Source organism: Pyxicephalus adspersus, chromosome 2 (genome assembly GCF_032062135.1).
Source record: "Pyxicephalus adspersus chromosome 2, UCB_Pads_2.0, whole genome shotgun sequence".
Lineage (NCBI taxonomy): Eukaryota > Metazoa > Chordata > Amphibia > Anura > Pyxicephalidae > Pyxicephalus > Pyxicephalus adspersus.
In genome coordinates, this window is record NC_092859.1 from 109980640 (window position 1) to 109995672 (window position 15033).

Here is a 15033-nt window from a genome sequence, read left to right on the forward strand (position 1 = left end):
CCCTGTGTTTTTGTTTCTTTATCTTTCCCACATTGATTTTGTATTTTATATTACTCACCTTATATTTTGTTAATATATTGTGTTTTTTTGCTTTTAATGTATATTTTTCTATTGCATAATAATCACAGAATTTACATTAAATAAAAAAAGTATTCAGCTCAGCTAAAAAAACTGGGATATTCATTTAGGAAGCAAACAAACAAGTATTTGATCATGGCTTGGTTATGCCATCATGATGCCCCTGAATGTGACGTCATGATGGCATAACCCCGCTCACTCTCCCATCACAGATCTGAGCCTGGGATGGGAGAGTGGGCAGGTTGTGTGCAGGGACACAGCCCACCCACTCTCCTATTGCAGGCCCCGAGCTCTGTGGTACTGCGGTTTTGTTCGGTGTGCCCCCTGGCGGGGTCCTTCTCCTGACTCTGCTCGGGGTGGCACCGGCTAGAACTGTGGAACACCCAAAGGGCCGGAGAAACATCTCCATTGGGCCGTATACGGCCCACGGGCCATAGTTTGCCAATGCCTGGGCTAGTAGATGGTTTTAAATTGTTTGCTACATGAAGCCCACACGCAGCATAACTTCATCACAATCCTTTCAAATGTTGGGCATAGGTTAGATTAGTGTTTTTCAACCAGGGTTCCTTCAGAGGTTCCTAGGGGTTCCTTGAGCAATGAGCAGTTTGTGCCCCCCTTACCCCAGGGGATTGAGTGGCAGCAATTATCTTTTTTTGACTTTCTATAGGGCTAACACCTTTCCACTGACCACCACACTAATTTACTATGGATATAGTAATTATAGCAAGAGTCCCTGGAGACTTATAAGTATTTTCCCGGGTTCCCACTTGTTATAAAAGTGGAAGATATGGATGTTTAGGATGTGAAAACTTAAATACTGGGTTCCTGGCACCAAAAGCAAACTCATCTAAGTGGGTGTCAGCTAATATGTACTGTAGGAGGTTTTCATTCTTTCATTCATTTGCTGCAACAAATAAATATGTAAAAATAATGGAGGTTCACTGGGTCATCATGAAAATCATTACAAGTTTTTATTATTTACCCAAAAATGTAGAGAAGCAAGCATTAAGGAAAGAAAGAGACAAAAGGGTAAGAAAAAGTAATCATATATACAATGGGGGACCCATATTTTTGCAAAAGAAAACAATGTTGACAATGCAAATAAGACAAAGAGGAAAATGTTGTCTCTGTCTTTAATGCTGTATATGTGATGTCTCTATTCTAGTTAAACATTTACTAAATGTTACCACATTCAGAGTAAATAACCCAATTGGCCTATTTAATGAGAAAGAATTTCAGGGGAATAAGAAACCACTAGATGGTGTCCAAAGCCCACATTGTGTATATGAGTCTATCACAAACAACTTCTAATATGACATCCAACTTTATTTATACAGATATTACTGTAATAAATAACTATAGTCCTGCTTATCCTTTTATTGTAGTTTAGCAATGTTTAGTATTGACATAAATACTGAAATGTTATTGTTAGTTCCAAACAATGACATAGAACACACTTTATAAACTAACCAGAAATCTGTCCTCTTTTGGTGAAATTCTTCTCTTGCTGTCAGCTTACAATACTGCAACGATTTCTCTCCAATATAGATAAGCAAATCTCCCAAACATCAACTCTACTAATGAATACTGATTATGTGCTTTTATATGGCCACTTTATATGTCAAGAAACCCCTCCACCTATTTGTGCCTGCCTATGAAATCAAGTTGAAATTTTGAAAGGTCTTGAGATAGATATTTTCAGCATGGAAAACAGAAAAAACTATAATTGTGAAAAATATTGTGAAAAAATTATTTAACATGGACCTATCACCAACATTTTTACATAAAAGAGTAGACAAACCTTTTTATGTAAAGTACAAATTACCTTTTTTTCCTTTAACACTCTTGTTTTAAAAAAAGAAAAAAATGGGTGAAGCCTTCTGCCTTTTTTGCTGTGATGAACAAGACAGAATGGGAGCGCAGTGCCTCCTGGGATACCCACATTATACATCCCAGAAGGTTCCTGGCTGCCCAAATTCAGGCATGCGCAGGAGCTTTTTTCTTCATTCACGCACATGCACAGTGAGATTGGCACTCTTTTTTTTCCCCCTTGACAGCAGACTACGTCACTTGATGTCGTGGCTGCACAGTGCCAGACCAGGAGATGAAGCCAGAAAATGGAAGAAGACAGAGCAAGATGGCGGCACCCAATGCTCCCTCTGTGTCCGAGCAAAGTTGGATTACAGTTGCATTTTTTTTTTGAGAATAGTTCCTCTTTAAGTGACAAATGGAATGCAAAAAATAAATAAAAAAAAAACAGTGATAATGATATTGCAGCCAGCTCCACCGAATACCATTAAAGTGGAACTACACTTGTTGGCGGGTGGTGAGCTTCTGCCATAATCAGCAGGTAAGCACAGCATGCTTGCCGATTATGGCACATACTTACCCTGTGCTGTTGCCCTGCAGCGATCTAGGGCAGTGATTGGTGCCACCAACTTCACTGCAGGCTCCATGGCGGACTTCCATGTTGGGATACTGTTGATTGATTGGATGATGTAACCCCAGAATAGGCAAATGCGCAATGTAGTTTAGCAAAAACAAAAAGCCACCAGAAGCCAGGGAGCTAGGTATTTGACAAAACAGCTCAATGTTTTGCTTGTAGACAAGTAGTATACTTGTATTTTTCTAGGCTCTGCTATTGGGGACAGAAATTGTAATTAGCTAAAACAAAAAAATGCTTATAACATGCTAAATGCATTTTTTTTTCCTTTTACCATGCCTTAATAAAAACTGGACTTCAGGACATTGCTGCAATCTAATCTTGTATCCACCCCCTATGCTGACTTCTGCATGGGCTTCTTTATGATGTCACTGCCTTTTTTAAAGGCAATTACTGGATTTGCAAAAGCATAATGTGTACAAAGTAGATTTCTATATTTTGTGGTTTTGGGGTAGGTTGAAAATAAAGTGTTTGAGCTTGGTATTCAACTTTAAAAAGTCACTGACACATGGTTACAGAAAAGGTTGAACCACCATTTAGATTTTAGCTGAGACAATTTCTAATTTGTTTGCTTAGGTTTTCTGCAACTTGCTATACCTTACCAAATACTAAACTCTGTTCTTGATGGGGTACAGTTGGCATGTTTCGGTGAAAATGGAAGTATGGTAAAAGAAATAGGGTTTTAAAAGGCTACTATATAAATATACTACTTATTGTGACCAAGTATGGTCAAAAATGGGTAATATTGTGGTGGAAGGGCCATACAAATACATGCCTAGGTTGCAGATTGCAGTTGTTGGGGGCTCTAGGGAAAACTAGTAAGCAATGTAGGTCAGTTCCCCTTTAGGAGGCAGATAAGAATGCCGCTCTGCAGGGCCTGGAGTCTGGGTTGCAGAAGAGTTTGGTGGCTCAGCAGCCTGCCCATGGAACCTGCTACTCCACTTGCCAGGCTGCCAATATCAAAGACTGAGAGAAACTCACAGAATGTAGCTGTGCATCATGTATCAACTTTGTATCATGTATGTGACTTTGTACCTGCTTTGGGTTGACATTTTTGTTCCTTTCGTTGTCTGAAATAAACACAAGTCCATAAAATCCCTTAATGCGGGCCTATCGCCAAAATTTTTACTTTATATAAAACAATAGATAACCCTTTTATATCAGTAAAGATTAGCTTGTTTTTTTTTTTCTTAAATTTTTTTTTTTAAAAAAGGGCAAGCCCCTTCTGTATTTACTGCTGCAGTGGTAAAGACTGAATGGGCGAGCAGAGAGGTTTATGTGACGTAGGTATCCCAGGAGGTTTCGGCATGCTCAGAAGGGCCTTTCCAGGCATTAAAAAAAGTGCCAATTTCACACATGCGTATTATGATTGGCATTTTTTTTTACAGTTACAGCAGTATACGTCACCCAGTCTCGCGCCTGCTCAGTGTGAGATTGAGTGACGTAAGCAAAGCAAGATATGATAAGCATGATAAAAGACGATGGCGCAGGACTGGATGGAAGCCAGGTGTGGATGGATCAGAGGCTCTGAGGAAGTGAAGGTAAGTGTGATTTTTTTTTACTTTATTGACAGATTTGCTTTAAAGAGACTATGCTGTCTACCATATCAACTACCCCCTGTCATTTTATGTATAATTATATAATATAAAATAATAAAATAATAAATATAAAATAATAAAAAGTCAACAATGGAAACATTTTTACACTTTTGTTAATTTTTAATATTTTTAGAATAATCAAGATAAATACTTGTAATTAAAACAGAGCATTGAAATAGATTAGACATAAAATGCCATACTAGTTAATAAATAGTACCTTGTAGGAGAATAATTAGGGCCAGGCAAGTCAAATTTTATACCCAAGAGTAGGAAATGTTCTGATGGCTGTTTTGTTCCTTGGCAATAAAGTCTCTTGTGCATCTCATATAAAGGTTTGTATTTGGTTTCAGTCTTACAAAAACAGCCATGGCCATCAGGCAAGGAAAAAAAATGAGCAGTATAGGTCAATGGCACAGAGGATTCAGTTAGCAAGGAAGATACATTACACTTAGATCCAGACGATAATTTATTAGACAATGGACAATGAGCACATCTATTTATAGTGAGTACAGTTTTACCTACATAGTTACAAATTCAGTCTGTACACATCATATATTATATTTTAAAGTCAATGCAGACTTACAGAGATACATAAAATACTAATATCATAAAATTTGTCCAGCTTTTCACTACTGCTAATACTATTTTCCCCAACTTTTTTGGAATTTTTCCTCTAAAAGTTTACATTGAAAATATATTGGGAGCTATTATAATTTGATAAACAGCAATAAACAAATGAAAATGGTTTGCGTTGTATGTCATTTTTTATTAAAGTATTAAATGGTTTGGACATGTATATATACGATTTATACGATAAAATTCCTTTTCTGTGATTCACTGATTTAAAGCTGAATGCAGAACATACTGATTTTTACTGTTATAACAGGCCTTGTTCTGCATTAGGTCAATGTATGGAGGCAGCCATATTTGTAGAGGCGGGATTTTGCTTCCTCATGTCATTAAGTAACATGGAATGACCAGATCTTACCTAAAATCTCCCAACACAAACAAAATAAGCCAGAGGTGTCTAAGGCTGCATACACACATTTTCGCTGCTAGAAAATATCTTTCATGATTCACATTTCCAGCAACAAAAAAGTGACAGATGAACGAACGAGTGTTGTACACAAAGCACCATTCTATGGAGAGGGAAGAGGGGAGAACATGAGAGTGGCACCCACTGAGCTCATCTCCATTGACATGTTTAGCCTTTAGGATAGATCCATGAACAATGTTGAGCGACCGCTGTACACATGTCACATTCTAGACAAAGACGATCAGGCAATTTGTATTGAGCAAGAATCATCACACTGCAAATATACAGCTATGAGGCTGTAGGCACAGGAGAAAGTGCATAGCTATATTTTAGGACATAAGATACATGTTTCATGGTACTTCTTAGGAACAACTTACATTTTTTTAAATGTTGCCTATAATCCTAACTTTAACTGATGTCCACTTAAAGGTTTCCCATTCCCAATTTCCTATCTGCACTTTACACAGGTAGAATATCTGGTAGCGAAAAGTGAAATTAGTGATATTCTACTCTTGAACATAACTGGCCTTGTAAGGAATTCATAATCCGGGAACCCAGCCTCTTATTTTCTGGTAAAGCATACAACTTTTTGTGTGGCCTTCATGACTAGGGTAGATGCTAAGAAACCATGAACTGCACCATCAGCCAATTTATCCCCCAAACCACACCCCTCTGGTAACCAAATAAAAGACACAAGACTTGCGTTGGATTAAATCGGCCATAGCAGCCCATTTTATTTACAAATAATACAAATTTACAAATAATATATCTAATCTTGTATACCATATGCAATAATAACCTTTTTATATATAACCTTGAAACAATACTTGAAAATGCAGATAATTATTTCCTTCTTACAGGTCCATAAAAAACTCCCATGTTCCCTTTTTAACCAAACAGACCACCTCTGCACACCCCGGCTCGGGGACGATTAGCAGATACCACCTCGCACCCCTAGCCCCCACAACAACCAAGTGTTGTGCAGGGCCATCATCAACCACAAGACTCATACCCTGATGGGTCTTACCCCCTTGTTTCCCCCCCACAAAAAAATGGACCGATGAAAGAATGACACACTGCTACTATGACAAAAATGGGCCCACAACTTCAATCCAAATTAACAAGGGAGGGAGAGTGGAAGATGCTTGCTTCCAGGTAACTGCTATCCCCTCACCCCCAGCCCCTTTCTCTTATAGTCTGACCTTTTCCACACTACCCATCAACCATTGACCTATCACATCATTCCCCCTTTTCCTGTACTTTTTTTTTTCTTTTCCTGCACTTTTCCATTTTTAAAAAAAAACTTGTAACCTCATGTTTCCTGTCTTCCCTCCTCACCCAGTCATGAGGCCCTTTGCTCTATACTAGGTCCAGGCCTACTTAACCACTGTTTATTAGAATATGAATGTACTTCTTGGCAAAACCTGCTAGATTGTATTACAGATACACAAATATACAGGCTTGTATTTGTAGTAAATCTCAGAAATCAATTTTATAAAATATACAAAATTTGGATTACAAACATTGCCCTTTTCTAATGCAAGAAGTCCATGTATGCTTGTATCACTTTCATGAAATAGTCAATCATAGGAATAACATCCCATTTGTGTGTCCCTTAAATGTCTCATTGCTGACAAATGCTGCTTACTCACATAAATGTAGGTGTAACATGTACACAAAAGAATAAAAATGAATTCAAATCCATAATATAGGTGGAACTATAATTGAGCAGCAGGATTTTTATTTCAGAAAGGACAAGTAATGGTGATTGATAAATTAAGGATACCATTGTATGACTACAGTAACAGTAGACATTTTTTGCCAAAAATTGAACATAGCATTTAAGAAGAACCTCATCCCAACTTTAAAGCATGGTGGAGAAAATGTTATGGTTTATATCAAAGTGTATTGGATAAAAATGTAAGACCATCTGCCCCAGTCCCTGTATTGAAAATGCGCTCCGAAACTCACATCAGAAAACTGAAGGATTGGGATTATCGATGGCCGGATTTTCGATTGTCAACTGTATGTATATGTAAGTTGTAGAGTGTATGTATAGAACATTTTTTCTTAGTTTTGGATAAATTAGGGACTGGTAAAAATGTATTTTTTTTTATGTATGTGCACAGTTATGTTTTCCTTTTCAGACATCCTTATTAAAAGATTTACCCTCACAACTTGTTTGGGTTATAATTGTGTTTTTCACCCATCACTTTGTATTTTGGTGACTGTGGTTACCAGGACACATAAAGAACACATTTGAGTACAAAAGAAGTACATTTGAGAGAAAAAAAATATTGACAGGGGTTCCAATCTTTCCTTGCTTTATCCCAAAAAAAAAATGTTGGCTTTACACACTTTAACTTGCATTGTTACTATTACAATATGATTCTTGGTGGGCACAAGACACTATGCATGTGGAATGTGTGAAGAGGTAAGGGCAGAGCACAAGATAACAAGCAAGAAAGTGTTTGCCAATGAATGTTAGCACTGATGTAACCACTTCACAACGCAGCTACTGACAGAAGACAAACATTGAGGAAACATGTTTCAACATATAGTATTCCATTATAGCAGCTTCAACAAAGAAGTGTAATCGCATTTATACAAATGCATTATGCAAAAGCAATGTTATCACTGGACACAAGAACATAAAATATAATAATAAAGTAATGAAAATATCAAAATTTACAAAAAACTGAAGAGTCTGAGCACATTTAGTTGCATTTTGCCCATATATTCCTTTAAAGCCTATTCAATCATTAAAAACTCAATGGAGAAAGAATTATAATAAAGAAAAAAAAAAAAAACACATAAACAAAAAGAAAATAGGGGCAAAATCAAAAACTACAAAATAATAATAATAAAAAAAACAATATCGAGTTATCACAGGCCATGGTTTGCTATGGCGCTGCATAAATCCACCCCTGTGCCAAAAAAGTGCACTGCACTTTGGTGCGTTGGCCAAACTCATCTAATTGTTTCCAACCTGCAAAGGGTTGTTTCATAATTTTATTTTATTGTTTATGTCATCTACTTTATTATTATTATTTTTTTTTTAAATAGGATTTATATAGCGCAAACATGTTATGCAGCGCTGTACAATAAACTGGGAATGCAAATGAAAGACAGATACAGACAGTGACACTGGAGGAGAGGACCCTGCCCAGAAGAGCTTACAATCTACTTATACCCATGGCTCGGTGATATCTCAAAAATAGTATTGTTTTCTGATTTGAAAAAACAGAAATTTTATCATACAAATAATATTCTATCCACCTGATTCGCCATACATTGTAATCAGTGCTTGGTTGCAATGAGAAGCATATAAAGTTAATCTCTATTTGCATTTCACAAACCTGGAAAATGTATTTAAATACATGATAGAATTACAGCTGTAATCCGGAACAGAACCAGTTGTTTGTGATGAGTTAAACATAAACCATTTTTACGGCCCCTTTGTTGGGGTTACAAAGCTTGCCAGCTTTTCAAGGTTTTTTTTAGTATATATGACAATATGCTTAGAAGGCTGCAATGTGTTTTAATACATATTTGTAGCAGAATGTAGAATGAAACAAGTGAATGTAATAAACATTTGAAATGTGGTTTGAATATTCATAGTTATTGATTTTTGTTCAGTTTGTACCCAACATACACAGTTAAAGTTTTAATTCCAGGAGCTTGGTAGGCTCTGTATGAATTCCCTGCACACACCCATGCATCCTCCTCTTGTCTCATTTCCTAGTGACTACACTTTGTTTGGGAATATTTGACAGTGCTTGTTTGGCTCAGAGAACATTGATGAGAGGTTGGAGTGAGTAGTGGGAGGGGAGGGAATACATTGCCTCTTTCCCCACTGGCATCTCACCACCCTGCATGTACAGTCCCAGCACTTCTGGAAAGAACATCACTTTTTCCTGGGAGAATCAGATCCTTAACATTGAAACATGATTTTTCTGCTTGGAATTTACTTTTGTGTTTCCACTTCTCTGGGACATATTGGAGCTGAATTGACTGAGGACAATTTAATAGATTTTTCATTAGTAAAAGGCATAGAGGAAAAAGTGAGTACTCCATGCTTTGTAATATCTCAACTTTTATAATGATGATTGAAGTGACTGTGTCTGGTGTGGGATCACACATGTATCATGATACATTATATCACTCTAAAAAGATTGAATCAGTGTCACAAGCCGGAGACCCTATATTATATTGATCTTGAGAGTTCTCAATTGATTACCAATCATCTGTGGACAAATTTGTCAATGAGTTTTGATCACTCAAGTAGCTATGTGTGTGCTGGAGAAATAATTGTAACACAAACTGATTAAACCACTGGATTTTTTGTGTCATTACTGGTGAATAGTGCAAGTGAAAATTGCCATGTGTACAACCACCTTCACAATTTACCTAGCCAACCAAGAATAGAAATAGAAAGGAATGAAATGCAAAGTTGTAAGGTTGCAAGGTGTTCAGCAATGTACACAAATCAGAGCTGTATTAAGTATTCTTCCATTGACTTGCTTTCATATGGTGATAGAATATGGTGACAGTTATTTGTAGTATATACATTTCACTGTGGTGGTTATTGTGCAGACTTGTATGTGCTTATGTAACAGTCATGATTCATTGGAATTTAGGATTGAATGCAGATTCATGTATTCTTTGCTGTGCCCTCTGTTGGTGTTTTACTTAGATCAGGAGCTGTCACTGCAATGTGTATGGCAGATCCACATCCAAATCTCTGCATATCTACTAATACACCTACCAATACATATAAAGTGTAATGGTAATCAGATGTGTCTAAAGGTAAATTGTTTCTGTTGCATATCTGCAAAGTTTACAGTAGCATTGTTTGTAGCTATCTCTATAATTGCCATTGTCCTCATTTAATGAAACCTGAATCTGAGTTTTATTAGAATGCATGTCACTGTATTTTCGGATTCATGCACTGCACTCCTATTAAAACCATTGCAGTTTAGCACACATAGTGGAACATGAGAACCATATGACAAGAGGCTGCAGTGTGCAAAGAAGCACATTTTAGAAACTTGCTGTCTGGATTTATGTCACTATATATGTTTAATTAAAAGTAAATTTAGTTACATATTAAATTTTTACTAAATAAACCTGCATGTTAAATCCGTGAGGTTTTGGCAGCCTTAACTAAAATGTTTTAGCCTGCATGTCAGTGGTGGGTGAGTCGTATTCATATAATATTCTGAACGTATTCCAGGTATCTAAAAGATCCCATCAATATTTATTGACATCAGTCATCAAGGGAATGCTACTTTGGTCAATTTTCAGTAGATTTTGGGTATTCCGCCTTGAAAAAACAGCATCAGCTTCTTCTGATCATGGAGGATTTGGCATCTAAAACAAGCTTTAACAAAGGTTTCCACCTATAATCCAACCTTAACATCTGCCTGACCTTTAGGCTATGTTTAATTGTTTTTGGTAAAACATGCAATTATAAACAATTCATTGTGTACAATAATTGGTATGCTCAGATTTTCCCCTATCAAGCTCCAAAGCAGATGAATCAGCAATTTAATAGGTTGTAACATCAAAAGTCACTGGCTGAATTCTATTCCATATTAAGGCTGCCTGGTTCTGCTGCATTCCCTGTGTCATAGCCTTGTCTATATAGGCTGAGCTGTAGAACTACACTGCCCATTGTACTTCATCCTGCACGTAGGTTGTGTGAGCTCACACAGTATGGGATCGCCATGGTCTGCAACAATACTAAGGTAGAACGTGACATTTATACAAAGCTCACCTAGTACTAAGGGGCTGAAAATGTTCCAAGAAACTATCCTCTACACTATTACCGCACCATGACAAAAGAGTACAATTGATGGTGCTGGTGCAGCTCAGACAAGAACAAGATTTCTTGACTCTTTCATGTTGTTGACACCCAGTGGCGCTTGTAGCCAACACTTGGCCTCTTTTTAGAACTGACTTGCCCCTCCAGCCCATCCCCCAGTACCAATCGCTCCAAAGTACAACTGCCTCAACACTTCCAAAGCCTCAAGCACACATTGACTCCCTCACTGCCCACCAACCATTTTTAAAAAAGGAACAAAAAAAACTCACCTGCTAATGAACATCTACTTTGCTCCTTGACTACTAGTTGGACTTTGTTACTGGCCCCAACTGCACGCAAACAATACAAGCACAGGATAAAACAGCAGCGAAAATCAGCAATCTCCATGCAAACCAGCATCATGGGATAATATTGTATACTGTAAAGTTTTTTTTGAATATCACACATCAAAATCCTACCATTGCAATCCTTGTGAGAAAGCAGCTACAAGTAACAACGTATTTTTGTACTATATAGAAATCCTGTTGCAGTATCACCAATGTGAAAAGCTGCATGCTGTAAATTGAGATAAAACATGTACTGGAATAAATACATTCATTGGTAATTGGTAGTTGGTAATCCTGTTTCATTCTGTCTGTGGTTATCTAGTGTCTATGGCTAGCAAGCTGTCACAGCTTTCATGTGAATACACAAATATAAGTTTCTCTTGCCCTTAACGCTGAAATCTAAGCAGATATAAAAGACATACATTAATGGAGCTCTAAATTCAATAATACAAAAGTAAACTTTTTCTTTTAAATGCAATCTAGAACTAATTTGAATTAGTATTGTTGCCTGCCTTTTGGGGGTCCAATTTAGGACTCTTAGAATGTGACTGGGTTCCAAATGAGGTGGCATTTATTGTGTTTACACAGAAGATATGATATTCATACAGAATGCATTCTAACTCCAATTGAGTGGGATAGCAAATTTTATAGTTCATACCTGATGAGAGATTTCCTAGGCTAGCAAATCATAATCTAGAATGAATATGTCTTCTCAGCAACAAAATGTCCCGAGTCCAGAATATTGTACCGGTGGCAGAATTTTTTTATGTGACTGTGTATCCTGGTGTCCTTCATTTTATGGTCAACCATTGTCATTACATAAATTGTTCAAATAATTTTATGGTGTCTTTTCCTAAAGGCAGTTTGCTTTGGCTTAACCATAAACTTCTTCAAAACTTTCATGTCCACACACTTGATCATATCTGTGAGGAGGAATGCACAATCAGCTTTTAGCATACAAAAAGGATTAACTTGTATTTCCAGTTTGTAATTTTTGACCCTTTATTTCATTCTACAGCAATAGCATCTATACAGCAGGGCTAGAGAGTAAAGCTACGTACACACGTCAAATTTTTCTCGCCCGTCCAGGTTGTACGAATTACTTGCTCAGGACTCTGAACCCTCTGCACCTATATACACTAGATATTGGGAGAGGGAAATGACTGGACTCCGGATAACTCCGGATGATTGGGAAAAATCATTTACCCTAACACATAAGTTAGCCTTAACCTGTAGAGCTCAAGCAGCTCCCTGGTATTATTATCTGTCTGTTAATTCGAAGCCTACAATGTTATGCTCGTCTTGATGTATGTGTTATATATTTGATTTTTTTTTTTCTATGTTATGTTTACTTGTTACTTTTTTCTGAAAACTTAATAAAACTGATTGAAACAAATTTTTCTCGCCCGATAATCGGCCTCTGGCATGTATACAGCCCGCGTTGTTCATCGTCCGTGGATCCGTCCTGGCGGATCCACGAACGATCAATGATGAGCGATCCTAATGCAAGGGAAGGGGGAGAGAGCCCAGCAGGGTGCTGCTCCGTCGCTCTCTCCCTTCCCTCTCCATGGAGCAGAACAGTGCTGTATGTACAGCACTCGTTCATGCATCTTGCGGTTCTTATAGTTGGAAAGGATCGTGAAAGATCCTTTCCAACGACAAGAATTGCACGTGTGTATGCGGCTTAACAGGAAGAAGTAGCACAAAGACTGTACTGTTGTTCCTTTCACTGTCTAGTCACCTACAGGGATGGGTCCTGAACACCTTGGGTTTAGAAGTTGATTGCATAATGTTGGTCTTCAGACAGAGGACATCAGGGAGAAGAAATTACTGCGAGGGATATCTCTGGGTTGAAGCTAAATGTTGCTGCGATTGCTGGTTTTGTTAATTTTATCATTTCATCCATATTAAAGCAGACCTAAACTAAAGTGTTTATCTTACACAAAAGGGTAGACAACCCTTTATATAAGCTAAAAGTTTTTTTTTTTTGGGAGGGGATTTGGAACCCCCTTTTTTTTTTAGGAGAAGTAGCTTTTTGTTTAATGGGATGAAAAAAATTTTCCCCATCTACGCCACCCGCCTGCGCAGTTCCAGATTGGGAGATGAAGAAAGTTCAAAGAAGATGGAGGCGCCTGGCTCTTCTACCATTCCAGGACGAAAGAGGATGCAGGGACTACATGGGACCCAATCCAGGAAACCTCCAAAAGGATTGACAGAGGTAAAGTTGTGTGTGTTTTTTTTTTCTGTTTACTTCCGCTTTAATAATACCTTTTATTTCATCCTAAATCTGATAGCAATGTCTTAATATTAAAAAGAAGGATTTTAACTGACAAACTGCAATTACTTCTGTTATAAACAGTTATAGTGCATGGATGCTTTAGATGGGTTGTTGTTTTTTTTAAAGGATTTTTATGGTTTGTTGTATTTTTTTTCATATTATGGAGAAACAGAATTAATAATTACTAATTCTCATGAATTATTCCTGCAGCTGGGTACAGCTGTATACTTGTCAACCACCCACTCAGTCCTAGCATAACCTATCCTGGACTTTATCAGGGAAATGAATGAGAACACATCTTCTGATAAGTGCCAGGGCTTTGGTTAAGCTAGGGTTAAGTTTGGGGTAAACTGGGCATTTGACAGACGTTCAGCTTCCCCATAACCATTGCAGGAACCAACTTGCAAAATACTTCTCGTGGACAATGGTATATTTGTATAGTTTAAATCTATGAAAAAATTAATATTAAAAGCTAGACATACTTTTTTAATATTTGACAATGATAAAAACACATAGGGGTGGTTTATCTTTTCTACATGGTGTCCTTCAATGGTGATCAGGTGACACAATTACCAAAGTGACCTGTCTAATGCATACATATCTAATAGGTAGTCACTTTTTTCCAATTCCAATTTTTTCCCCTCTGGTTATTTAAAAAAAGGCTTTTTTTGTGCAGAGGGACTAATGAGATGAATAGCAAAAGAAAAAAATAATTAGAGAAAAAATCTAAAGTGATAAGGTGCTGTTACCTTAAAGTGTATGTCTGGGGGAAACCATGTTTTTATTATTTAACATAACATAATGTATTCACATTTCTCTATACATTGTCTCCTTAAAGAACACCAAAAATCCATGGTGTTCCTGATTTATTCTTGGAGCTGACAGTACAGTGTCTTTGCTGGTGTAACTGGGATCCCATGCAGTGCCGCCATAATAGTTCTTCCCCAATGGACAAAAGAATAATTCCTGACTTTTTACATCTCATATATACCAAATTGGGAAGGTGTTTTGTAATCCAAGGGAGGAACTGGTCTGGGCTCAGTAAATTAGCAGCTCCCTCATTTTTTGGAGGCTTAACATGTATGTTAATGTATTTGTATCATTTTTAGGAGAATGAACAAAAGAAATATGTGTATTTTTCACAAATATACAACACAATACTTTTTTGGTGATAAACACCAATTTCAGCTGCATGGCATTTATATATACATTTAATAAGTGTTGTACTTGCAAATACATTTTGTATTCTGCTATTTCAAAAGTTGTTTCTGAGCACTGACTGCTCAACATGCATATTATTTCTTCTCCTCTACTGTGTTTATTAGGGATGAGCGAGCGCGGTTTGAAAACTCAATCGTGCTGTGATTTTGTCCGTTTTTCGCTTACCGAAATTGTAAGCGAGAACGGCTGGTGTAAATTTGCCAAACGACATCGAATTTAAAAAAAA

The 15033-nt window shown here is 37.2% G+C and overlaps 1 protein-coding gene across 1 annotated transcript in view; it reads left to right on the forward strand.

Moving 5' to 3' along the window:
* The first annotated feature begins 8938 nt into the window (after window positions 1-8938).
* ITIH5 (inter-alpha-trypsin inhibitor heavy chain 5) overlaps window positions 8939-15033 on the forward strand; it is a 40481-nt gene continuing 34386 nt past the window's right edge. Inside the window, exon 1 of the mRNA XM_072399055.1 lies at window positions 8939-9219. Coding sequence (XP_072255156.1) covers window positions 9103-9219 — 117 coding nt within the window. The 5' untranslated portion in view covers window positions 8939-9102. The remainder of the gene's footprint in view (window positions 9220-15033) is intronic.